The 27352-nt window shown below is 41.5% G+C and overlaps 1 protein-coding gene across 2 annotated transcripts in view; it reads left to right on the top strand.

The window, feature by feature from the left end:
• myom3 (myomesin 3) overlaps positions 1 to 27352 on the top strand; it is an 85939-nt gene that overhangs the window by 41886 nt on the left and 16701 nt on the right. Inside the window, exons 8-20 of one of the 2 annotated variants that reach the window (XM_010885349.3) lie at positions 273 to 314; positions 4889 to 5023; positions 5590 to 5751; positions 11008 to 11149; positions 12322 to 12521; positions 13074 to 13127; positions 16246 to 16373; positions 18526 to 18709; positions 18932 to 19106; positions 19748 to 19869; positions 20830 to 21017; positions 23589 to 23715; positions 24658 to 24842. In XM_010885349.3, coding sequence (XP_010883651.2) covers positions 273 to 314; positions 4889 to 5023; positions 5590 to 5751; positions 11008 to 11149; positions 12322 to 12521; positions 13074 to 13127; positions 16246 to 16373; positions 18526 to 18709; positions 18932 to 19106; positions 19748 to 19869; positions 20830 to 21017; positions 23589 to 23715; positions 24658 to 24842 — 1844 coding nt within the window. The remainder of the gene's footprint in view (positions 1 to 272; positions 315 to 4888; positions 5024 to 5589; positions 5752 to 11007; positions 11150 to 12321; positions 12522 to 13073; positions 13128 to 16245; positions 16374 to 18525; positions 18710 to 18931; positions 19107 to 19747; positions 19870 to 20829; positions 21018 to 23588; positions 23716 to 24657; positions 24843 to 27352) is intronic. The other variant, XM_034289141.1, reaches the window with a different exon arrangement.

Genomic DNA, 27352 nt, shown 5'->3' with positions numbered 1-27352 from the left:
AAGCCCACCACAACGCTGATGACAAAAGGGTTTATATTAACGTTTCGAGATTCATAGTTTCCTCTGATTTTTAATGACAGTCCTGAGCCAGCCGCCTCTCCTTCCCCTCGTAGATCAATTAGATGGTGAGGAAGTAATGAGGCACTTCAAGGGTCCGAGGGCTTCTATTCCCCTGTCATCCATATTTCCCACGCTTTCCTTCGATTGCAAAACATCGACCTTTTCCTCTCTTTGTCTCTGTCTCCTCCTTGTTCCCCCACACGGTGATTCAGCATATCAAGGAACCGAGGCCCGAGTCGAGCGATCCTGGACAGGTTGGTTTTACAAAGCCTAACGAAAGTGTTCCCTTATAATTTATCTGCCTCCTTTTGAAGTTTCCACTCCTGTCCTTGCCTAAGACTGAGTCTTTGAAGACACAACTCGGAGGTCTTGCTGCGTTTGTTCTGGCTGACTGGATACAGGGCTAGGTTGGATGGCGAGTGGTTGTTTGTGAGTTGTGGAAATATATGTTTAGAGTTTGCATGTTTGTGTAATAGCTAGCATGTGTGTTCATCTAATGTCCACCTGCACATTACTCAGGAAGAGAGAGGGCGTCCGACTGATGCTCTTTTTCTGAGGGCTATACAGCCCTTCTTAACTCCTAGTCCACTCAGACAGATACTGAGCCAGCGGGGAGCTGTTTCAACGCAGTGCTGATTAAACGGGGTCATAACTACGGTTGTACATTTCCAGTGACTTTATGAAAATCCCCAGGTTTTCCACATATCCTGGTTAAACGATTGATGGTATCAAACAGGCAGCAAAATCTTGAATTTTGGACGATTACAGGAATTTGCAACCCTACCCATAACTAAGATTTTTTAATTGAACTGGTTTACCACTCGTTTAATGAATGACTTAATCTTACCTGCTAGTGTCAGCATTATACATAACTGGGTCAAACTGTTAATGTTACTGGCAAGCTTGCCGTATTGCATACTGTAAGAAGTGATTTGCAAGTCACAATCAATTGAGTCAGACAATGAAATCCTCTGAATATTTAAAATTAAATAGCAATAATTCCTAATGAAGCTTTATCAGCATGTAATGGCACTTGCTGGGGTGGAAATGGGCTTTGAATTGCGGGATGACAAAATGGTTCAGGGAAGGTGACTTCGGAGGGTAGATAATGCTATCCAACATGGATTTCTCCCAAAACAAAGGGCGTCCCCAGCAGCACATTTATCATAATCAGCATCACTTGAAGGGAGCATGCCGGGAATGATTGAGATCGATCTGGGAGAGATGGGGAGTTATTAAATTGATGCATGGCTGAATGATTGCCCTGGTCTGTTATGTAGAGTAAGATCATTATGAAAATATGTTGCAACTTCTCAGATCTGTCGCTGGGAATGCTTTGTGACAAGGTCTTGTAGCAAACATCCTTTTTCCAGTTTCCTCAGAGGGTTGAACTGGACCTTGTAAATGGAAAAGATGAACTCAGCAAATAGTGTACCTTTATATACAACCCTGTTTCCAAAACAAATAAGTAAATAAAAACATAATGCAATGATGTGCACATAATTTAACACTATATTTAATTGTACAAAGACAACATATTAAATGTTGAACCTGGGAAATGTTGTTGTTTTTGGAAAAATACATGCTCATTTTGATTTTGATGCCAACAACACGTTTCAAAAGTTGGGACAGGGGCATGTTTACCACTGTGTTGCATCACCTCTTCTTTTAACAATACTCTTTAAGCTTTTGGGAGCTGAGGAGACCAATTGCTGCAGTTTTGAATGTGAAATGTCTAATAGGATATAGGATTTCAGCTGCTCAACATTTCAAGGTCTCCTTGGTCATATTTTCCGTTTCATAATGCGCCAAATGTTTTCAATAGATGACAGGTCTGGACTGCAGGCATGCCAGTTTAGACTCTTTTACTACTGAGCCATGCTGCTGTAATACACGCAGAATGTGGTTTGGCATTGTCTTGCTTAAATAAGCAAGTCCATCCGTGAAAAAGACATGTCTGAATGGAAGCATGTGTTGCTCCAAAACCTGTATATAGGTTAAACCTGTTCAGCATTAATGGTGCCTTCATAGAAGTGCAAGTCACCCATGCCATGTGCGCTAATGCACCACCATACCATTCCAGATGCTGGCTTTTGAACTGTGTGCTGATAACAAGCCAGATGGTCCCACTGCGCTTTAGCCCAGAGGACGCTGAGTCTATGATTCCCAAAAATAATTTCAAATTTTGATTTGTCAGACCACAGGACAGTTTTCCACTTCGCCTCAGTCCATCTTAAATGAGCTTGGGCCCTGAGAAGGCGCCAGCGTTTCTGGATCTTGTTTACATATGGTTTATTTGTTGCAAGGTAGAGTGTTACCTTGCATTTGTGGATGCAGCAGCGTACTGTGTTCACAGACAATGGTTTTCGTAAGTGGTCCTGAGCCCATGCAGTGATTTCAACTACAGAATCAAGTCTGTTTTTAATACAGTGGGCCCGAAGATCATGGACATCCAATATTGGTTTTTGGCCTTGTTCCTTGCGTACAGAAACTTTTAATTATATTAAATACTGTAGATGATGAGATCCTCAAACCCTTTGCAATTTTACGCTGAGAAACGTTATTCTTAAATTGTTGTACTATTTGCCTGCGCGGCATTTCACAGAGTGGTGAACACATCCCCATTTTTACATCTGAAAGACTCATCCTCACTGGGATGCTCTTTTTATACATAATTATGTTCCTGACCTGTGGCAAATTAACCTAATTAGTTGTGAGATGTTCCACCAGGTTTTCCAATCTTTTGTTACCCCGTCCCAGCTTTTTTGAAATGTGTTGCTGGCATCAAATTCAAAGTGGGCATACACTGATCAGCCATAATAACATGACCACTGAGAGGTGACGTGAATAACACTGATAATCTCGTTATGTCAATAGGTGGGATATAACATTCTGTACACAAAGTTGATGTGTGAGAAGCAGTAGAAATGGGCAAGCCTGAGGATCTGAGCGACTTTGACAATGGCCAAATTGTGATTGTCAAATATGGTCCAAGCAAGGAAAAGCGGTGAACTGGCGACAGGGTCATGGGTGGCCAAGGCTTACTGATGCATGTGGGGAGTGAAGGCTGGCTCTGTGTGGTCCGATCCAACAGACAACCTATTGTAGCTCAAATTGCTGAAAAAGTTAATGCTGGTACTGACAGAAAAGTGTCAGAACACACAGTGCATCGCAGTTTGTTGTGTGTGGGGCTGCGTAGCTGCAAACCAGTCAGAGTGCCCATGCTGACCCCTGTGACCACTGCTGAAAGCGCTTACAATGGGCATGTGAGCATCAGAACTGGACCACGGAGTAATGGATGGAGGTGGCCTGGTCTGATGAAGCACATTTCCTTTTACATCACGTGGTTGGTCGGGTGTGTGTGCGTTGCTTACCTGGAGAACACATGGCACCAGGATGCACTATGGGAAGAAGGCAAGACGGCAGAGGCGGTGTGATGCTTTGGGCAATGTTCTGCTGGGAAACCTTGGGTCCTGTCATTCATGTGGACGTTACTTTGACACATACCACCTACCTAAGCATTGTTGCAGACCATGTGTACCCTTTCATGGCAACAGTATTCCCTGATGGCATTGGCCTCTTTCAGCAGGATAGTGCGCCCTGCCACAAAACAAAAATGATTCAGGAATGGTTTGAGGAACACAACAACAAGTTCAAGGTGTTGACTTGGCCTCCAAATTCCCCAGATCTCAATCCAATCGATCATCTGTGGAATGTGCTGGACAAACAAGTCCGATTCATGGAGGCCCCACCTCGCAACACACAGGACTTAAAGGATTTCCTGCTAACGTCTTGGTGCCAGATACCACAGCAAACCTTCAGAGTTCTAGTGGAGTCCATGCCTCGACGGGTCACGGCTGTTTTGGGGGCAAAAGGGGGACCTACACAATATTAAGTGGTCATAATGTTATGGCTGATCATTGCATATTTTTCAAGAAATAATAACATCTCTCAGTTTCAACATTTGATATGATGTCTTTGTACTATTTTCTGTTGAATATAGGGTGTAAATTATTTGCGCAGCATTACATTCTGTTTTTCTTTTTACACAGCGTCCCAACTTTTTTGGAAATGGCGTTGTAATAAAACTTTTTTAGGAATGATGTACCTTTCCACAAATGACCGCATTATCCTCCCAATCCAGTAAGTCTCATTATTTCTTAATTTAAACCCCTGTGAGAAATGTGTTTGTATGATCCACGTATGTCATCAGGATAGACTTACATTTGGGCAGAGTTGGGTTTAGATTGGTGTCACACACTAGGTTTATGTACAAGGTTTATGTACAAGGTAAGGTTTAAATGTAGGATTTAAGGTTATGTTAAGTTTAGGAGTAACATTTAGGTCATTGAGGTTAAAGTTAGGGTTAGGTTTAGCGCTTGGAATTTGAGAACACTTAGGTCTTGGATTCCCACTAGGAAAGAAGGACAAATGCGTGTGTGTGTTTGTATGTGTGCATGCATGCATGTGTGTAGAGAGATGTAAAATGTCTCCTTCTTCCGTTACTTGAATATGTGCCTTCATCCTGTTAATTGGGAGTTCCCCTAGCATTGTTCATTTTCTCTGTCATTGCTACAAGTAAGAAAATTTGGGGGACAGAAAAGCTTGTTCCTTTTGGCAATCCAGGAAAGATATGATGTGATGCCAACCTTATACTAATGTCCTCCCTGGTACAGAGATGTCAACGCCAGCTTCACCTGTAACAACATCATAATGGATTATATATTTTCTTGGTGGATTATTTAATCTATGTGTTTCATTCTTCTTGCCCTTTACTAATTTCTCCCCTTCTATTTCTTCTCTTCCCCCTCATCATCTGTCTTTCCAGCGCTGGAGCAGGAGGCTCTCTATGATTCTAGCTTTCCTCCGACCTGGGTCCAAGAGGATAACAACTTGACCCTTAAGTGCTCCTTCACCTCTGCCTTGTTACCCTTTCAACAGGATGTGGCCTGGTTCCGAGACGGTGAGTGGAATGGGGTATGCACTTGTTAGCAGATTTGTTTGTATGGCTTTGCCATCTCTATGGACAATAAGAACAGATCTGGAACTTGGCTAATAAGGAAACAAGATGATTTTGGACTGAACTAGTATTAGCAATGCTGGATACAGTCTAAACTGTCGAGTCTAGTGACATGAGTATTGAGCCAGTAACCAAAAGGTTGATGGTTGATATCCTAAGCCAACAAGGTAAACAAAAAAGGTTATGTTCTAAAGCAACTTCCCCTTTATTGCTACAGTTAGTCACTCTGCTAAATTACTAAAAGGTAATGTTGTAAAATGAGAAAAATACTCAAGCCATATGTTGCAGACTCAGGGGATCAGAAACTGTCTCAGCTAAAATAACTCCAAGGGAGAAAATACGAATCAGCCGTTCCTGTTACCATCGGCAACCTCTTGTCAGGGAGTAACGTGTTGCATGCTGCCCAAGCGTCATTCTATCAGTCTGAATAGTCCAACCATCAAGTGTTAGCAGGCTGGTCTGAAGAAACCTGCAGGAATATAATAAACATCTCTATCTCCCCACCGCAGGAGTCCAATTGCACCAGTCCAGTAGGGTGGACATTCAGACTGCCCTTTGTTCCACTTCCCTCACACTGAGGGGTGTGCACAAGGAAGACGAAGGCTTGTACAGGGTGCGTCTGAGTACGAGCGACGGGACCAAGGAGCATAGTGCTTACGTTTACGTCACAGGTACGTCACTGCCTGGGAGCATCTGTGTGTATGTGAGGGTCTCATGTGTCTGCATGTTCCTTGTACCATTTAAACGAGATATCCTGGGTTTATAGTGTCCACGGTTTTGGTTTTGGTGGTAAAACTAGCGAACACTATAATAATACATGCAGCTCCATCCCCACATTGCCTTGAGGCGATGGTGTGCGGGTCCCGTGGAGGTCCGGTGTTAGGGTTTAGCTGTGGGGTCAGAAAACATACGTGGGGCTTCCACACACTCTGTTACTATTGAAAAGCCACCAGATTTACAGTCTGGAAACGTTTCATGACTTCAGTCCCTATAGACCTCCCTGCCACCTTGTTCCTCCTTCCTCACTCATCCGCTGCAAAGCCAGAGCAAGACGTCCATGACACTAACAGGCCAAGCACTGCATTCAATCCTCTGTCTTATTAAAGGATTTGGGTCCTTATCTGTTGCCGGAGGTAAGCGTCATTAGGGAGGCTGCCTAACTCTGAGGCATGCCATCTTTTTCCCTCCTGGACTTGCATGGCAAGTGAAAGGTAAGAGAGAAGAGACAGTGTTTTGTTTAGGGAGCCACAAATCAGAATCTCATTATCAGAAAGTGAGACAAGGAGAAAGAGGTTTGATAGAGAAATATAGAGACGAACAGAGAGAAAGAGAGAGAAATATATCAAGCTGATCCACACAAATGTAAAACTAAGCAGCTGACTTTCTAGCAGGGGTTTCAGTCAAAATCAAACGAGAGTTCATGTTGGGCTCAGTCTGAGAGAGTCTATTAGTTCTACACACTAAGGGACACTAAGGTACCAGAAGCAAAGGCAGGTGCTAGTTTTAGTGAAGTAGGAATAATCCAAAAGTACATACATCATAATCTAAACATGGACATATAACACAATAAACCACATGTGAAGACAACCACATGAGGCACAAACGAAACAGCACAAAGGCGGAACAGGTGTGTATATGGGAGTTGGTGATTTGGAATTGATGGAGTCTGGGTTAGGGGTGTACGATATATTGACTCAGTACCGTTATCGCAATATCACGTTGTACAATATAAAAATCAGAAACGTTGCAGAAAGTATGTGATATTCAATTTATTTTGTGGAGCGATGCATCCGTTGGTGTCACGGCTTAGGTTGAGGAAGCAAAGGAGGAACCGGAGAAGGCGTGGCGGAATGAAGGTTATATATATATGAATAGAACAAAATAAACAGAACGAGCGTCTTAACAAGCGCATACAGCTCTGACTGTGGCAGAGAACAATCACACACGAAGACAGGGGGAGCAGAGGGAACATATATACCGGGGGAAACAGGATGATGATGAACAGGTGCACGAAACGAGACACAGGTGAAATGCATGATGAGACGGTGGTGTTAGAAAGCCGGTGACGTCGACCGCCGGGGCCCGCCCGCTGCAGGGGGAGGTGAACCAGCAGAGGTCGTAGTCGTCACAGTTGGCTGTGTGGCTTAGTTGTGTTCGATTTAGAGCCCGCTTGAAACCGCTGTATAATGATCTTGTTTCATTTGCCCCATATGGAAAATAAATATATTTTTGCAATGCAAAATGTATGTAGAATGTATGATGAATATACGGTGGAGAGAACAGGTATTTGATACACTGTCGATTTTGCAGGTTTTCCCACTTACAAAGCATGTAGATTTTTATCATAGGTACTCTTCAACTGTGAGTGAAGGAATCTAAAACAAATATCCAGAAAATTACATTGATTTTTAAGTAATTAATTAGCATTTTATTGCATAACATAAGTATTTGATACATCAGAAAAGCAGAACTTAATATTTGGTACAGAAACCTTTGTTTGCAATTACAGAGATCATACATTTCCTGTAGTTCTTGACCAGGTTTGCACACACTGCAGCAGGGATTTTGGCCCACTCCTCCATACAGACCTTCTCCAGATCCTTCAGGTTTCGGGGCTGTCACTGGGCAATATGGACTTTCAGCTCCCTCCAAAGATTTTCTATTGGGTTCAGGTCTTGAGACTGGCTAGGCCACTCCAGGACCTTGAGATGCTTCTTATGGAGCCACTCCTTAGTTGCCCTGGCTGTGTGTTTCGGGTTGTTGTCATGCTGGAAGACCCAGCCACGACCCATCTTCAATGCTCTTACTGAGGGAAGGAGGTTGTTGGCCAAGATCTCGCGATACATGGCCCCATCCATCCTCCCCTCAATACGGTGCAGTCGTCCTGTCCCCTTTGCAGAAAAACATCACCAAAGAATAATGTTTCCACCTCCATGTGTCACGGTTGGGATGGTGTTCTTGGGGTTGTACTCATCCTTCTTCTTCCTCCAAACACGTGAGTGGAGTTCAGACCAAAAAGCTACATTTTTGTCTCATCAGACCACATGACCTTCTCCCATTCCTCATTGGTCATTGGCAAACTCAGACAGTGAGAGCCGGAATTCTTACTGGTTGGTGGGTGACCTGCAAAATCGGCAGTGTATCAAATACTTGTTCTCCCCACTGTATGTCGAATACATTTAACTTAATTCAAAATACATTTCAGGTATCAAAATGTATTTCACCTTTTATTCTGAAATGTATTTAAAAATGTATACTAACCAAATGTATTGAAAAATATATTTAAAATGCATGTATTTTCCGTATGGGGCTAGTTGCCCTGGCACATTCAGAGAGCGCACGGGTCCACTACATAAACATACCCTACGGAGCAAACCACGTGACACGTGTGGATACTTCGAAGGCGTGTGAGTGAAGAGAGAGCTCGAGACAGTGAAAAGTGTCAGACGAGCGAAATAAAAGAAAGGTCTAGAAGATGAGTGTAGCTCAGGGAGACAACGAAACAACGGAGATGGAAGAGGAAACATTAGTGGCCAGAAGGTTACGTGATGGACTGTAAATGTAATTTTGATCCGCGTCACAAAAAGCATTACAAAAGTATCATCCGAAATAAATATAAACATCTTTGAATTGAATGGAGTCGGGAGTTTAGAAGACTGCGTGATAAATAATGAATGAGTGTCCGTTATTAGGTACAGAGACAATGCTTCTAGAATGCCTTTGCACTAGATTTGAGATTTAATCAATTAAAAAAATCTCAAATAATGTATGCGCTGCCAAGAAATTCTATAGGCCCCAGCTGAAACACCGGACTCTTCTAGTGAACAGCGTTCAGGTTCCCTTTGCGGTAACCTACTAAGCTTTTGTAGCTAGTTTGCAATCTGTGTCCATGTGATCATTTGTTTTATGTTTTCAAAATGATTTCGCTTTTAGTGTTGATTACAGTAAGTATCGTGTCTCAAAAACCAATTCCTGTGATTGGCCCTGTTTGAGAGTTGACAAGTGTTCCTCTACTGTAGAGACTAAACTTGGGCATATCCTTAGAAAAACTTTAGATTAGATTCAACTTTATTGTCATTGAACAGTAAAAGTACAGTACAATGATATGCAATTAGCATATAACCAGAAGTGCAAATAGAAGGGAGCAGAAAATGTACAAGTATTAAATATAATGTATGTACAAGTGGGATGTATAGATATGCAACAAAGGCAAATGCAAGTGCAAATGGCAGTTCTAAACCCCAATTTGCCGTGCGTGTCTGGTACTCTGAAAAGTTGGACAGGGTTGACAGGTCTGCTGTACCACCAGTACAACATGTCCTGTTCTGTAGACATGGTCTTTATTTATTCATGTTGTACCCGTCCAATATGACTGTCAGTTGAAATAAACCCCTGTGTTGTAAGAACTTGTTGTTTTCTTATGTTATGAATCTATTTTGATGGGTTTTCCCATAACTTCTGTGTTTTTACATATGTTTAAGAATATCGAAATTAATATTGATATTGCGACATTCATGATCAATATCGCAATATCACATTTTGTCAATATCATGCAACCCTAGTCTGGGTGTGAAGGGACAGGGACAAACAGGCGTTTGGTCTATGGCCACGGGAGTGCAGGGAAGGGCCGTTCAGCTGGTGGTACCTAGAGTGACAAGGGAGGAGCAGATGTGATACTGAGCTATGTGGAGTAAAAAGATAGATTGTTACAAAAGTAACTCAAACTGAAACTGTAAACACTATGGAAAACGAATATGAAGACTGATGTTTGCCTGACAACACCCGGTCAAAGACCAACGTAATTGAACAATGTACCCTGACAGATGGTCAAAGATGATTATGTTTGGCTACAATGCCAGGTGCCATGTTTAGTAAAAACTAAACTCCTACCAAATGGAAAGCATGGATGCATTGGCGTAAGGGTTTAGAGCTGCTTTTCTGCTTTAGGGCCTGGCCTATGTGTTATCATTGCATTATCCATTAATTCCATAATAAGTTGAATGTAAAAAAATGTTTTTATTAATGGTCGTTTGTATGACAATAATATTGGAACTTTAGATCACATACATTTAAGTAGCTAGCTAATAAAGTGATTCACATTTTTTGCTAGCTGGCTAACTAAATAGAACCTACAGTCATGTGAGAAAGAAAGTGAACCCTAATAAAGTTGTATTTTTTCATATATGTGGACATATGGATTTGTAATCTTCTCTAAAGCCCTATTGACCGATAAAGGTAACCTAATTCCCTTGAGGGGAAGGATGGAATAAATGGTATTAAGATTACCTGCAAAACACACCCTCACCCGGCTGTATCTGCCCACGACCCCTAAGCCAATTAAAAACTGACCTGTCCCTAAACCCCTGTGGTCTGCTCTGGTCATAGTCCTACTTCAGCAACTGGTTATGACTCATCAGCCTTAAGTTCTCCCACTTGCAAAATAAACTGGAAAAGTGTGAGAAGTAAACGTTGCCAGACATTTAATCCAGTCTTTTGTTGGCACGACATGTCACATCATATCTCCTCAATCCTCTTAACATAATTCCCTTGTTCCTTCACTCTGTCTCCTGTATTATTTTCTCTTTATCCCATGGTCTGTGACTCTCTGCTCTGGCTTTATGACTCATGCAGATTTGATGACCTTTTAATCCTACCTCCAGACAGTGCTTCACCCGTTCCTCGGCCCCGGATTTCACACGGCTGCTCCAGACATACTTTGCGTGTGGGTTTAATTGAACCTCTTTGAATAACATTTACTTGATTGCTTTTAATCCTCCTCTCCCCCTTTCACCCCCCTCCCCTGGACACCCCATTCCCTCTCGTTCCCCGTTGCTCCCCGTTTTGGTCTCCTCCCATCTCTCCCCTGTCCTCTCCCCCGACTCTTCCTGCTCACCCTCTTCCTGCCTCCCCCTTGTCTCCCCTCTCAGATGGCTCAGCAGTGGTGTCTGGTGCTCCAGGTTCCCCTCTGGCCCTGGTGGTCTCTGATATACAAAAGGACTATGTGTTCCTGACATGGGAGCCCCCCAGCGCTGACGGAGCCTATGAAGTAGAGGGTTACTATGTGGAGAGGTATGCTAGACAGGACAAGCCTTTAAGGCTTCACATACAATCAGCACCGAGGACATCTACTCTTAAAGTGCCAGGTTGCAGGCACTGTGTTCGTATTCCTTCTAAGAAGGAAAAACTCTATTGATGCCTCATTAATAAAGTACAAAAGTACGAATGTCTAACTTTTGCATGAGATAAACACACGCTCAATCAACCAGATTATTATTTTTGGCTCACGGGATGCCAAAGTTGCCAAGAAATCTGAACACCACGCCCCTACTAAGCCTTTAGTCTTCTGTTGTGACCCACTTGGTAATATCTCAGTAAACTGGCATCAATAACCCAGCAACATCAATAGCCAGCTGCTGGGTTGTTTTAAAGAAAACAACCCACGCCTGCATTTTTTTAATGTTCTGCAGCGCGTGAGGCAACTGGACTGGCAGATTAAACCCCAGCCAAACTGATAAAATCCATTTGGCAATGCCCTAAAAAGATGGATGATATATCTGTGCGTTAATTACTCAACATGTGTTAACAGTATAACAGCAGCCACACACTCCCACAGGTAGCATGTGCTCAGTAATCACTGAAGCTGATCGATGTTTGTGTGTGAGGGTTTGTGTATACATGTGTGCAAGCTAGCGTGCGTATGCACTTTCATCCTAGTTACCGTAGATATCCGTTAACAAGGATGTAGAGGGCGCAGACTAATAAAATGCCTCATATAGAGATATTCCAGTTTCCTAGCAACACTGATACACTACTTGCTTGCATTATTTGTTTACTTTTACAGGTGGAGTTGTTATTCATAATCAGTATTGTTTAATCAGCGTTCAGCTACTACTTTTCTCGTACACGTCTCATAAAATAGTTTTTAGACTTTCTTGAGATAATGGCTTTGATGGCAGGAAAATTATAGTCCTTGGTGTTTGTTGGCTGAAATGGAATTTCTTTAGTACTTTTAATTTTTTTTGTGCAAATGTATAGTATGTAAATAAGGAGTAAGAAAAGGAGGTAAATGTGCATGGCGCATAAGAAAATGATTTGTAAGTCGTGAAGAGTATTTCGTCTCTGACCCTCTTCTTTCTATTGTCATATTGTCTCACTGTCACTATTTCACTCTCTGTCTCTCTTTCTTGCTTACCAACTCTCACTCAATCTCCCTTACTTTTTTGCGGTCTGGCTGTCTCCAGGTGTGACATAACTAGTGGGCAGTGGTTGCGTTGTAATGACACTATTCAGAAGGCTTGTCATTACCCAGTGAGAGGTTTGAGTGAGAATACCATCCACCAGTTCAGAGTGTGTGCTGTCAACCGGGCTGGAGTTGGGCGTCCCTCCAAGGCCACCAAGCCCATCATTACCACCGACCCGTTAGAACACACCAGGACTATGGGTAATCTGCAAACATAGAGCTACTCAGAACAAAGGGACAGAGCAACGTAACATAGCATACATAAAACAAACCAAGACATAAATACATAGGGTTTAAAACACAAACAGGTTAAAACACAAACATACTGTACTGTACAGTTTGAAAGACAAACTCATACAATTTTCGAACAGAGCATGTGTTTTAAAACTTGACTACTCATAAGCTTACTTTTTAAAACATAAACACATGGCTTAAAACATACAAACGGTTCACGCATTGCAGTTCGAAACGGCTAGTATCTTTGTGAAGTATGGCTGATGGTTATGAGAGAAAAAGTGAAAGAGAGAGAAGAGAGAGGACAGAACAGATGGGTGCACTGGTCAGATGCTGAGCATCATTAGGCATAGATGAAAGACAGCCAGAAGGTTGGCTCGCCTCTGACTGCACCCCCTCTCTCCATCCACATCTCTCGGTTTCCCCCCAGCATGCTGGCATCGTTCCGACTGATTCTCCCAGAAACGTAGCGCTATCTATCGTGTAGTTGGTTCAGCTCTATCTTTTCCTCTTTCTTAGTTGTCAAGGTGGACAGCGGGAGAGAAATCACCATCACTAAAGACCAGCTGGAAAGTAAGAAAACACATATCATCATTCTGGTTCCGTAAGTGTTTGAGTGGTACTGCAGAATGTTTCGACAGTGTCCCCCAGACACGGACCCAAGGCTGAATAGTTACCATGCAGCATTGCTCCTACATCTGCTTCCCCTCTGATATAAACCTTTGGCTACTGTATAACAACGTCATCTTCCATCATGTTAGAGCCCTAAGTAGAGTGCCCTTTGTTCCATCATGTGGACAGTTCTCAGTGGTGTCCTGGTACTACATGGGTATTTTGGCTCAGGGGCAGGCAGTCAGAGTAATAATATGTTCCTGATGGAGCTTGCAGACATGAGCAGACAAACACCATGAAAACACTGGGGGGGTAAAGAACTGACCCTGAAAGATGCTCAGGGAATTGTTTTCAAGGCACCGTTACACACCTTGGGGCTTAAACAAAGGGGACAGTGTGTGGTTCAGGTCTATGTGTCCCCACACAGATAGCAAAACCCCATTAAAGGTTTTCTGGCAGGGACAATACAATTTCCGGTTTAGGGTACAACTTTCAATTGGGTATAGTTTTAGAATTGGGGTTTCTTTTAGGTTTAGGCATTACCAGTTAGTTTTACGTCTAGGTTAGGTTTAGGCATAAATGTTAGAATATTGGTTAATATTAGGGTAAGATTTAGGGTTTAGGTCTCAATTTCTCCGAAGGATAGAGGAACCAACATGTGTTTGTTGTGTGTACGTGTGTTTCTGTGTTGTACTGTGCGTAATGTCGACATTCAAAACAAAAACAAAAAAGGAACCAGGCAAGTCTAGTTCAGCCGGCCCTCGATTAGAAAGGAGAATGTTGTTGTCCCTGGCTGGTTTTGATGAACGGTTTTCTATGTGACAGACTGTGTCTTTAACCATTACGCTATTTAAACAATGTGAATGCAATTTATACCTCAGCCATTACATTTTTGCTGAAATAATATGGACAACAGAACATTTATTAACAAAACTAAAGTGTACTAAACAAAGATTACTGTAGATTGCTAGCAAATAGCTATACAGAACCTAAAATGAAAACAATGACTCCCATCACTCCATGGTTGGTTCATTTCTTTAGAAAACAATACAAATATAAAAGGGTCACGTAATACAAGTAGACAAATATATGAGACTCATGGTATTACAGAGTGGATAAATATTTCTGAGCGACAAAAATTGGAACATCTGAGAGGGGAACCAAAATATGGAAGGGTAAGAATAATCCCACTAGACCTGCTGGTAGTTTGCCCACCTCCATATAGTCTTCAAATGCAACTGTTATCACAGCCATAAAATCTTTGCTGAAATAACATGGGCAGTAGAATGTTTATGAACTAAACTAAAGTGTACTCTTGTACAAAGATTACTGTAGATGGTCATCCATACAATAACAGTTGAATAGCTAACCACTATGCTGTGTGAACTACACACTGAATCACAAATCGCATGGCTGAATCTCAAATCGCATACTACATACTACAAAGTAAAGTACGTACTGTTTTGTATATAGTAAGTATTGGGACCGACTGGGACATACTACCTCATCAGAAAATTGCATCTTGACATTAGATCATTTTGCCACGCATAAACATTACACCAAGTTCAATGTTAATGTGCTAGACACAATTAATCATTGTGTTAAACTGATTAATGTTTCTTATTAAGTATACTTCTACCACAAATAGCATATATGAACTGTATGGCATACTAATATTGACTAACTGACTACTTGGAATAATCATAAGAATTGAGAATTTCGAGCGAGACTGAAGATGAACTTTACACTGCCAAAGCTATTTAATTTCCTGGCACAACAACCATCAATATAGTTAGCGGTAACTGACTTTTTTGTTGTGAAAACATGAGAGAATCGAAGCCTGTATTACCCCAAAAAGCTTGCATGGATGCATTTTAAAATCCATCAGAAATAGTCACAATATAAACAGTTTTATTTTAGGCTTACTATAATGTAGCTACTGAAGGTTGTATCCAGCTACGTTTTTGTCTATCCTGACCATATCCTAAAGCATAATTTAGTTTGTGCTATTTCATTTCATGGCACAACAACTTTTGTTTTTCTTTCATTCATGAATGACATTGATGCAATAACTATCACTAGGTGATGATAACTGACTTTTTCGTCAAGTGAAAAGACGAGAATCGTGGAAACCCCTCCTCTTTTATTGAGCAAGGGCTTGTGATCTACTGTATATTACCCCAAAAAGCATACACAGATGCGTACTTCGAAAATCCACCAGAAATAGTTGGAATATAACCGTAAACAATTCTATTTTAGGCTTACTATAACGTAGCTTATGAAAGCAAAAAAAAATTATATCCTGAACAAATCTTAACGCACAATTTGCTTTGACTGCAGAGAGGCTCCAACACTGGTCCCCTGCATGAGAGTCCACATCTCCAACCACTATGCTATTTAACAAGGAGTACTCAGTCAGTCACTCAGTAAGAGACATTCACTCTTCTTGGCCGGCTCCGCCAAAAATCTGGATCTTTCTCATATTAACAACTTTACGTTAGACCATACACCAATTTCTGTTCACTTGGTCATGTTTTTTCCCTTTTTATACAAAGAATTCAGCTGAGACCAATGTCTCTCTTACATTCGAGCACTATGCTACAAAATATAAACCCCTACAAAAAAGTACAAATAAAACACACATTAAGAAGAAGAATCAAAATTAACAATAAAAAGTTAATTCATCAGACATTGTGTCTTCCGGGCACAAAAACCTACAATTTAGGATTGCTCTGTATGAAATTCCACAAGTGTGGGGCAGAGAACTGGAAAGCAGTTTTACCAAACTCTGAATAGACCTGCAATATCTCTTGGACTAGCCAGTCTTGAAAGCCAGTTTGATAACTGCTGTTTTTCCAACACACTTCTGAGGTAAGATAGTTAAGAATTTTCCGCAGTACATCCTTGTACACAAACATCAACCAATGTCTGACCCTTCTAGAGGTCAAGGAGTCCTAACCAACTGGGAGCCAGGATACGCAGTAGCAAAATGAGCATTTGTGGACCTTTTCTTCTCGCTGATCGTGACCCTGTTGTTACTTATTATCGTCTCCACTCATTCCAACTCCTCTGACCTCAGGTCAGATGAAAGTCCCGTTCCCTCCCACTGGTGTCCATGTCTGTCAGCTGAATGACAGTTACGCTGTGCTGAGCTGGACCGAGCCAGAGCCCAGAGGCAAAGAACAACTTACCTTCTATGTGGAGCAGGTGAGTAAAAGGGCCCACGGGCCTATTCTTCCACACACTGTAGACGAGCACACACACATACACGAATCAGCCAAACACTCATTAAAACTCTGTCCAAGTAACCCTCAACCCTTCCATCACACAGCGAGTAGTGTCAACACCTCCTGTCTGCCTGTTTAGTCTGTTTCACTGTTGAGGTTCAGTAGACCCACGTGAGCATGAGAGACAAATTAGTGAAGCGCTCACACAGCTATGCTAATTAAAGATACGGTTGGGGGGGGGGGGGGTGACTTGCATTGCTGCCAGTGTCAGTTTAGGTGGGCATCAGTGCACTCATTAAAAGCAGAGAGACCTTGAAGTTCTTCTTTAGTGGCATGAGATTCGGCATCGCTGGTTAATTTGCTTGCTTGTGAACTTCAAAGCTCTCTCTAGGCTTTGGGGATGATTAAAGTCTATTAAATCTCTTGGATTTATAGGTTCCTGGTTGTTGAATTAATTCATTCATTTTTGCATTTTTGTTTAGAGGTTTTTGGTGAAGGACATTTCAAATAGAATGTGATGGGTGTGTTTATACATGGCCACCAAATTATACCAGGCACCTGAGGCTACCTGATGTTTCAATGAACACACATTGTCGATCTTGTGGTTTAACAAAATGTCTACCTAGAAAAAAAAAGAACCGTAGTGCTTTCAGGGATAATTCATTTTACATCTTCTCCCAAGTTCCCCGTTTTTCATATTAAACAGGATGCAGCACGGTAGACGGCCATCAGCTTGTAATAATAGGAAGAAAATCGTCAAACTGCCACAGGAAATTGCTTTTCATTGGAGTTTTATAAGTAGCTCTATAATAAAACTGTCCAATCCATCACAACCATCCAAAATGATCGTGCCCTTATACAGTGGGGAGAACAAGTATTTGATACACTGCCGATTTTGCAGGTTTTCCTACTTACAAAACATGTAGAAGTCTGTAATTTTGTATCATAGGTACTCAACTGTGAGTGGCGGAATCTAAAACAAAAATCCAGAAAATTACATTGTATGATTTTTAAGTAATTAATTTGCATTTTATTGCATGACATAAGTATTAAATACATCAGAAAAGCAGAACTTAATATTTGGTACAGAAACCTTTGTTTGCAATTACAGAGATCATACATTTCCTGTAGTTCTTGACCAGGTTTGCACACACTGCTGCAGGGATTTTGGCCCACTCCTCCATAAAGACCTTTTCCAGATACTTCAGGTTTCATCTATCCTCCCTTCAATATGATGCAGTCGTCCTGTCCCATTTGCAGTAAAGCATCCCCAAAGAATAATGTTTCCATCTCCATGCTTCATGGTTGGGATGGTGTTCTTGGGGTTGTACTCATCCTTCTTCTTCTTCCAAACATGGCGAGTGGAGTTCAGACCAAAAAGCAACATTTTGTCTCATCAGACAACATGACCTTCTCCCATTCCTCCTCTGGATTATCCAGATGGTCATTGTCAAACTTCAGACAGGCCTGGACATGCGCTGGCTTGAGCAGGGGGATCTTGCGTGCACTGCAGGATTTTAATCCATGACGGTGTAATGTGTTACTAATGGTTTTCTTTGAGACTGTGGTCCCAGCTCTCTTCAGGTCATTGACCAGGTCCTGCCGTGTAGTTCTGGGCTCATCCCTCACCTTCCTCATGATCATTGATACCCCACAAGGTTTGATCTTGCATGATTGACCATCATCTTGAACTTCTTCCATTTTCTAATTATTGCGCCAGCAGCCTTCTCACCAAGCTGCTTGCCTATTGTCCTGTAGCCCATCCCAGACTTTTGCAGGTCTACAATTTTATCCCTGATGTCCTTACACAGCTCTCTGGTCTTGGCCATTGTGGAGAGGTTGGAGTCTGTTTGATTGAGTGTGTGGACAGGTGTCTTTCATACAGGTAACAAGTTCAAACAGGTACAGTTAATACAGGTAATGAGTGGAGATCAGGATGGCTTCTTAAAGAAAAACAAACAGGTCTGTGATAGCCGGAATTCTTATTGGTTGGTAGGCGATCAAATACTTATATCATGCAATAAAATGCAAATAAATTATTAAAAAATCATACAAAGTGATTTTCTGGATTTTTGCACGAAAGTGAGAAACTGTTTGATTCATCGGGTTGAGTGATCGTCTCTGTCCGTCAGTCCACTGCAGGGAAGGACAGTTGGCATCTGGCGAACATGGACATGGAGGTGGCCTCTCCCAGGTTCCCCGTCTTTGACCTACAGAAGGGGAAATCCTACTGCTTCAGGGTGCGCTCCGTCAACAAGTTTGGTGTCAGTGACCCCTCAGAGCCAAGCGCACCCGTCTCACTGGGACCACCTCAAGGTGACATAGAGAAACGCGCATGTAGTCGTTCTTCTATTCTTCCATGGTTGCTTGCATCAGCCAGAATTGTCGGTTTGTTTCTGTAATATCTCACTAACAGGCCCCAAGAAATGAACTTGTGAAAATGATGTTGGAGGAAAAGGGCCAGCGAACTGGCGTTCATCAAGTGTAATTTTCACGTGTGTCAATCAGCTCTGTTTTATGTTTTGTTGTGGACATTAGTTGCTCCCCCTCCAGCCACATCCGTCCAAGCCATCCGGGACACAGACTCTGCTGTCCTGTTACAATGGGAGGGGCCTGAGAAGAAGGAGGGCATTCTGGGATACTACCTCTACTACAGTGAGGTTGGGAAGAAAGACTGGAGGACAGTCAACAACAAGCCTACCCCCAACACAAAGTACAGTACTGAACGTTGTTCACATGAACTTAGACCCTCTGTTTTTAATAGGCTTCTTCTCTGTGCTAGATGAATAGTGGTGCTTTGCCACAAATTCTACAACAACCAGCCAGAACCCAGATTAGGCGTATAGTCCTGCATGCCCCACTGACGTTTAAATGGAAACAACACTTTAGTCCAAGGAACCAATCCAATCTAGGATGTGATGCTTATGCAGTGAAGTCACTGCCTCGCAGCGCAGCTGTAAAATTGCAGCCAGGAATTCAAATTCTGGTTGGGGAACAACAGGCGCCAGTGGTCTCGCATGGGTTTTTGGACATTGGCTTGGCACCACCTGGGGTCCTTGCGGGTCAGATGCCTGTAAGCTCAACATGGTTGTAGCCCCGGTGAATGTGAACATCGCTAATGGGTAGCATTTGCTGGTTAGTGTGATAACAAAACAACTTGGTGAAATGTACATTGCAGAACACGCTTCGATTTTGGTCGCTGCAAATTACTGGCAGAGGCTGATAACTGCTTATTGTGCTATTAGTTTGTTTTAACAAAATTATACCAAATAATATTAAAGCCAAAGAAAACGAATGCCTAGGACTGTTATGGATGGAACATTTTCAACGCCTTCATTTGTTATTTTCTCCCAGGTTTACGGTCCATGGTCTGAAGACTAAGAAGGAGTATGTGTTCAGAGTCAAGTCTGTGGGGAGAGCAGGGAAAAGTATCTACTCCAATGAGTCTCCTCCTGTCTTTGTTAAAGCTGCCCTCAGTGAGTACCAGACACAAACTGACAGCTGACCCAAAATGCTCTTGAGACATATTCATCAGGGTAAACTCAGAAACTAACGAACAGTTCAGATAGTGTTCCGGCCCTTTAATGTTCCTTACAGTGCATGACCACCCTGTTGTAATACATCACACCAATTCTGTTGTGACCAATATTGTTCACACTTTGACATGAAATATACACCTTTAACTTTAAATATCATGTGATCGTGTGAATAAAATGGGGTAAGTTTGGTCTATGTTTTTTTTTGTTAGACAAGGCTTGTTAATTTGTAGGCTTGTTAAAATATATAATAATCACGATCTCAATTCGTCATTAAGTTCATAATAGCATTATAAAACCATTATGTGATTACAGGTGATGAGATAGCTGGTATTCTGTTTCTCAAGATTAGTTTTTTCCATAAACAAAGTGACATTAATATAGACTGGTGATTAGACAGGCACCTGGTGAATAGCTCCTGACCCCTCTGGTGGGTGTCTCGCCTTGTGACAACATGTCTGATGATAATGAACACTCTGAAGCCTGATCCAGGTAATGGCCACTCATTTTTGCCGCCACTCACATTCCTGCTAGCTTCCCAATCTGTTCTCGGATCATTTGATGATTGGCCGAAATCCATAAAATGTGCAATTAAATGGACTAACCTGACACATGGAAGTAGCCACAACCGAATAGAAAAGAAATGTATTTGCTATTCATTTAACAGTGTCTATCAAATCTAGTCATCAAAATCAAACAGTTTTAGTTTTTTTGTTTAAAGAGGCAGTCTTCTATGCCTAACATTTTATTCCAATCCGAATGGTTTATTAACGTGTGACATTCAAGGTACATGAAGATAGCATGTAGGTTTAAAGAATTGGCATCTCCCAAGACTCTTACAAGCTCTTTCACCTTTCACCTTCCCATCCCCTTTGATGACCATGCGCCACCTCCTTCCAGCTGTCCCATCCCCTCCATCTGCCATCGCCCTGCTGCTCTGTACCAGCTCTGAGATGATCCTTACCTGGAGAGCTCCTATTAGCAATGGGGGAGACCCTATAAAAGGCTACTACCTGGACCATATGGACAAAGAGCTGGAGGCCTGGAGAAAGGTCAACACCAAGCCTGTCGATAAAAGGCAATATAAGGTGAGGATGGTGTTGGCACCGTATTAATAACCATGAAATTAATGTTAGAATGTCCAGGATGGTAAGCTCTCTACAATAGAGTACTGTTAAATGCAATGTAATAACCCCCCAGAGAAATGTTGTACTGTTTGTAATGAGTATTTACATTTTGACTAACGTCTTTATACATTGGTGCGTACCTAGAAAACAGGGTTAGCAGTGAAAGACTGCAAAAGCACTGGTGGTTGTATAGTGGAAAACGACCACCACCCGAAAAGAACATTCCCTCTTTTACCTCAGCTGTGTCACTAGGCAACGGTTGTGGTGTCCATGGAGACCTAATGGAAATTTACAATTGTCACCTTTCTTTTTTGCAATGGAAATTACAGGTGTCCTGTAATTTCATGGCAAGCGTTCCTTAAAATTTTAATGTTTTTATTCGACAGACCCAAGCAATTGAAAGCCTGCTCTTCTGCTGTATTCATTAAACAGAGTTTAGGACTACAGACCTGTGCTTTTTCTTGACTTACCAGCGAGGTTTTCAGTAGAAAAGCCCACTGAAATGGTGATACACTACTTGAGTTTGTCTGTAATTTCAGTATTGAATAAATGGACACACAATAGATACTGCCCTCGCACACATATTTAGACACTACACACACATATCTTCATGTAGAACTTATAGACAAATGTATATTCCTTGTTATTACTAGTATATATATATATATATATTCCCTCAAAACTCATCACTCAAGCAACAAGGACACTAGTGACAGAAGCTGCAGAGGCCAACAATCACTTTCAAGGAGTTGCAGAGTTCAGTGGTTGACAGTGGGGTTATGGTGAACTGTCCAACCATGTCAAGATCTTAGTGTAGTGGCTCAAGAACAAAAAGGTGAATGTCCTACAGTGTCCTATAGTGGCCCAGTCAAAGTCCTGATCTCAATCCCACTCAGAAGTGTTGTCCAACTAACCTGAACAACCTGGAGCACATCTGCCAAGGAGATTGAAAAAGTCTACACACCACTGTTACAATGCCAGGTTTTTGTGATGTAAAAGAATGAGACAAAGATAAATCATGTCAACTTTTTACACTTCTATATCCACTGTACATACCAAAAAAACTTAAAGCAGTTATTACAGCAAAGAGTGTCTCGACCAAACAGTGAAAGGGTTAAACATACCGCAAGCAGGATACTTTTCCTGTTCTCACAAATACTTCCCAACAGCAAACCAATGTTACCTTACCAATTATTGATTTTGGGTGTTAGTGTTTTAAAATAAAATAACTATTTCAGTTAAAAGAGAAAATGTATCAGGGGTCTGAATACTTTTGCAAAACACTATATACAATATATTACTTGTGTTAATATTATACAATATATCTTACATTTGGTATTTTATTTATTAAATAACTAGTATTTTTAAATGGGCCCTGTAAGAATGCATTTTAATGTTAATTGACCCCAGTTGAAAAAGAACATGTCAAGTATTGTCCTGTGTATTTACAACTATCCATCTCCTCCAGTAGCAATATATCCGCCCATATCTGCATTGTATATCTGATTTGTAGATCTGTATTTTTACAAGCTTCTCACTTGCTTCCTCCATGTAAATTAGATGCATTTTCTAATATTGATCCAATGGAGGCTTTACACTCAAGGCACTTTGGTCTTTCTGCTTGTGTAAGCCAATGTAAATCACTTTACCCCCTGAGTCTTTCCCTTTTACCAACATCGGTTTAGTAGTCAGGCAGGCATGCCACCTATCGAGCCTTGTTAGAATAATGTCTGAGATGTGAACCCTTAGGATTTCCATCTCCCTCAGTATGGAATTCCACCCCTCTCCACGGCAAGTACCCGTTTTAACTTCCACTGATGTCTAGTCAGAATCAGGTTAACTGAGACCATCTACTGGCCATTCATTGAATGGAACGAATCTTTGGGCAAACGTCCCTGCTCCTCTGGCCCTGACTGAGATCTGTTTAGATATGGAGGTTTTGGTTTTACTGAAGTATGGCTAGTTTACTGACTAATCTCCAAAGGTAGAAGGAATGTAATTTTATTGTTAGATTTTATTGTTTATTGCCCCCACCCACCCCAACAAATCTCACCCCCACTTCAGAGCTTCAGAGTATCAGAGCTTCAGAGTTGTTCCCAATGGTGATAAGATCAGTGGTAGTGGGGATCGATTAGCTGAATACCCTTCCTAAAGCTAGACTCTAAAGGGCTTGTCTAAAGTGCTCTGGGAAAATATATACTTTCATACAGTTTGTTGCTCAGTAAGGATGGAGGATGTCAGATGAGCACCACCTTAGGTTTAAGATCAATCTTCTGGACAATGAAGGGAATCCGACAAGGAGTTACCAAAAGCTAAACTAGATACTGCATTGAATTATACTTACACGCAATACTGTTTTTTTTTTATCTATGCTTTGTCCATAGCTAACTCTTCAAGCAACAAAAGAAAATAAAACAAAGTGAAATGGCCATTTCTGTTGTGAAGCGTTTTGAAGTGGTTTGCTATGATAAATCATAATGAACTGCTTCTTCTTTGTCAGTAACCATGTTCATTCTCTGGTCTAATCAATAGGTCTGTAATCTCAGTAAGGGGCATTACTACCAGTTCCGTGTTTTTGCGGCCAACATTGTCGGGGTGGGTAAACCGTCTGAGGCCAGCCAGGCTTTCCTGTGTGAGGAGTGGACCATGCCTGAGCCAGGTGATGACAGTGCAAACATCGCCTGAACACACAACAAGCATGGTCACTGTACACAGACAGGCACAGAAACCCTACAAACACATTTATTCTGTTTCTCTCTGCTCGTCTGCTTGTCGGTTCAGTGCCCAGCCACGGCCAGCTGTCTTGGCCCTGTCGCCCCACTCATATTATGGATGCCTGCTTCTGGTCATGTTAATATTGAAAAGGCAGATAGTCTCAGGCACCACTTTATCCTATACTGCCCATTAATTCAGCTGAATTGGCTTTCCCTGTCCTGTTGGTAATTCGTTAAGCAAATGAACTACATTGCACCTGGAGAGAACGGACATATTAAGGAAAGTCACTTTATTTTGTTGTTTATTATTATTAGAGTACACAAAGGCTTGTTCTGTCACAGACAACTTTCGTAGGTTCTTTGTAGGCGGTTGTAGACTGCAGGGAAAGCATAAAGATCGATATTGTCTGTGTTTTAGCCCATATTTAATTGGAACAGTGTGCTGTTTGTACACTTGGTCTTTGACAAAATGGTTAGCTTCTTATCGACAAACCCATGCACACAAACACACATACACACACACACATACACAACACACACACGCACACACACTAAATGCTAAATTAAATGCTAAATTTGTACCTTGCTAGCCACCTTTGCTTTTGTCTTAAGTAACCCTGCGATGTAAAGGATTACCAGCCTACACACACACACACACAGAGACTCACAAACATAAACACTCCTATACGATGTCAAAGGGTGTTATACTGTAAATTTGATATATTATGTCAGCTGAGTTGATAAATGTACACACACAACTAGATGACCTTAGAATAACACGATACACTATAATTTAGATGTACAGTGTTATCTGACTTGATTATTGCAGATGCAACATAACCACCTTTTTTGAAACAATGTGTTTCTCTGTGTCCACCTTTACCCAGGCTGCCCATACGACCTAGAAATAAGAGAGGTAAGAAACAACTCTCTAGTCCTATTGTGGGCGAGGCCACTCTATGAAGGCAAGCATGGACCAATCACAGGCTACCTGGTGGAGCTGAGCGAGGGTGACCAATCACAGAGCTGGACTGCTGTCAATAAGGAGCCAGTCACAGACACCATTTTTAAGGTGGGTGAGATTTCAATTAGTAGACAACCTAATGGGCCAATCAGCAGCTGAAAAAAATCTATATCTAAAAAAAATCGATAAAATCTGAAGTCTGCAGAAACGTAACCAATCTGAAATTCATAGACGCAGCTATGTATGCAAGGACTTCAATACATCAACATTGTAGTTTTAACCATGCGATAAGGCGATGTAGTGTTTCTTTACATTTTGTTTACAAATATTTAACAAAACTTCAACTAAATTCATGATGAATAAATAAAATACATACAGTATACTGTATATAAATCTGGCAGAGGTGGAAAAAGTACAAAGTACAAGTATTCAACTGGGTTCAACTCTGTTAACCACTTTAGGGAAGTATCTAATTATGATATAAGCAACCAGGTTAAGGGAGTTCAAAACTAAACAGTGATCAATGAAATATAAAGGAAGAGTGTAAATGTCCAATTAATGTAATTGGTTAGTTATGAACTCTGTTTCTCTGGTCATTTTGTTCTAACTTAGGAACTTCCCAAAACTGGTGAACACAGCCGAGTACTTTTACATAGTACTTTATCCACCTCTGAAATCCAGTAAATGGAAGTTGACCCAGATAATGGCTCTACAATGAAAACACAACCCAACCCCTCAGCAAAATGTGACTCAGACTATTATGTATTTGAGTATTTCACACTATATCAATTTTTATTGGCGTACGATGACTGTATGGACACTAAATGATGTTCAAGTCATTGTCAACAATCCAATACATTGTTGTGCTGGAAACAAGTTTTTGTACAACCCCTGAATTTTGTTTTGCTAGCTATTCTACCAGCTGGTATAAATGAGAGGTAGCACAAACTGAAATCCAGTGAAAATTGCAAAATGTAGAGGATTTAGACTTGAGTAACAATAACATTACAATGAATAAATCATGATACATTTCCATGAATATCCATGTTGTTAGATCAGATGTTTTGGCACCGAGCCAGTAATATTATGATGTGTACAGTATGTACAGTGGGAAGAACAAGTATTTGATACACTGATGATATTGCAGGTTTTCCTATTTACAAAGCATGTAGAGGTCTGTAATTTTTATCATAGGTACACTTCAACTGTGAGAGACGGAATCACATTTTATGATTTTTAAATAATTAATGTGCATTTTATTGCATGACATAAGTATTTGATCACCTACCAACCAGTAAGAATTCCGTCTCTCACAGACCTGTTAGTTTTTCTTTAAGAAGCCCTCCTGTTCTCCACTCATTACATGTATTAACTGCACCTGTTTGAATTCGTTACCTGTATAAAAGACACCTGTCCACACACTCAATCAAACAGACTCCAACCTCTCCACAATGGCCAAGACCAGAGAGCTATGTAAGGATATCAGGGACAAAATTATAGACCTGCATGTGGCTGGGATGGGCTACAGGACAATAGGCAAGCAGCTTGGTGAGAAGGCTGTAACTTTTGGCGCAATAATTAGAAAATGGAAGAAGTTCAAGATGACGGTCAACCTCCCTCGGTCTGGGGTTCCATGGAAGATCTCACCTCGTGGGGCATCAATGATCATGAGGAAGGTGAGGGATCAGCCCCGAACTACACAGCAGGACCTGGTCAATGACCTGAAGAAAACTGGGACCACAGTCTCAAAGAAAACCATTAGTAACACACTACGCCGTCATGGATTAAAATCCTACAGCGCACGCAAGATCCCCCTGCTCAAGCCAGCGCATGTCCAGGCCTGTCGGAAGTTTGCCAATGACAATCTGGATGATCCAGAGGAGGAATGGGAGAAGGTCATGTTGTCTGATGAGACAAAAATAGAGCTTTTTGGTCTAAACTCCACTCGTCGTGTTTGGAGGAAGAAGGATGAGTACATCCCCAAGAACACCATCCCAACCGTGAAGCATGGAGGTGGAAACATCATTCTTTGGGGATGCTTTTCTGCAAAGGGAACAGGACGACTGCACCGTATTGAGGGGAGTATGGATGGGGACATGTATTGCGAGATCTTGGCCAACAACTCCTTCCCTCAGTAAGAACACTGAAGATGGGTCGTGGCTGGGTCTTCCAGCATGACAATGACCCAAAACACACAGCCAGGGCAACTAAGGAGTGGCTCCGTAAGAAGCATCTCAAGGTCCTGGAGTGGCCAAGCCTCTCTCCAGACCTGAACCCAATAGAAAATCTTTGGAGGGAGCTGAAAGTATTGCCCAGCGACAGCCCCTAAACCTGAAGGATCTGGAGAAGGTCTGTATGGAGGAGTAGGCCAAAATCCCTGTTGCAGTGTGTGCAAACCTGATCAAGAACTACAGGAAACGTATGATCTCTGTAATTGCAAACAAAGGTTTCTGTACCAAATATTAAGTTCTGCTTTTCTGATGTATGAAATACTTATGTTATGCAATATAATGCTAATTAATTACTTAAAAATCATTCAATGTGATTTTCTGGATTTTTGTTTTGGATTCCATCACTCACAGTTGATAGAAATTAGTCTTCTACATGCTTTGTAAGTG

Source organism: Esox lucius, chromosome 20 (genome assembly GCF_011004845.1).
Source record: "Esox lucius isolate fEsoLuc1 chromosome 20, fEsoLuc1.pri, whole genome shotgun sequence".
Taxonomy (NCBI): Eukaryota; Metazoa; Chordata; class Actinopteri; order Esociformes; family Esocidae; genus Esox; species Esox lucius.
Note: the sequence above shows the minus strand (reverse complement) of the source record. Positions and strands in the feature narration are given on the sequence as shown.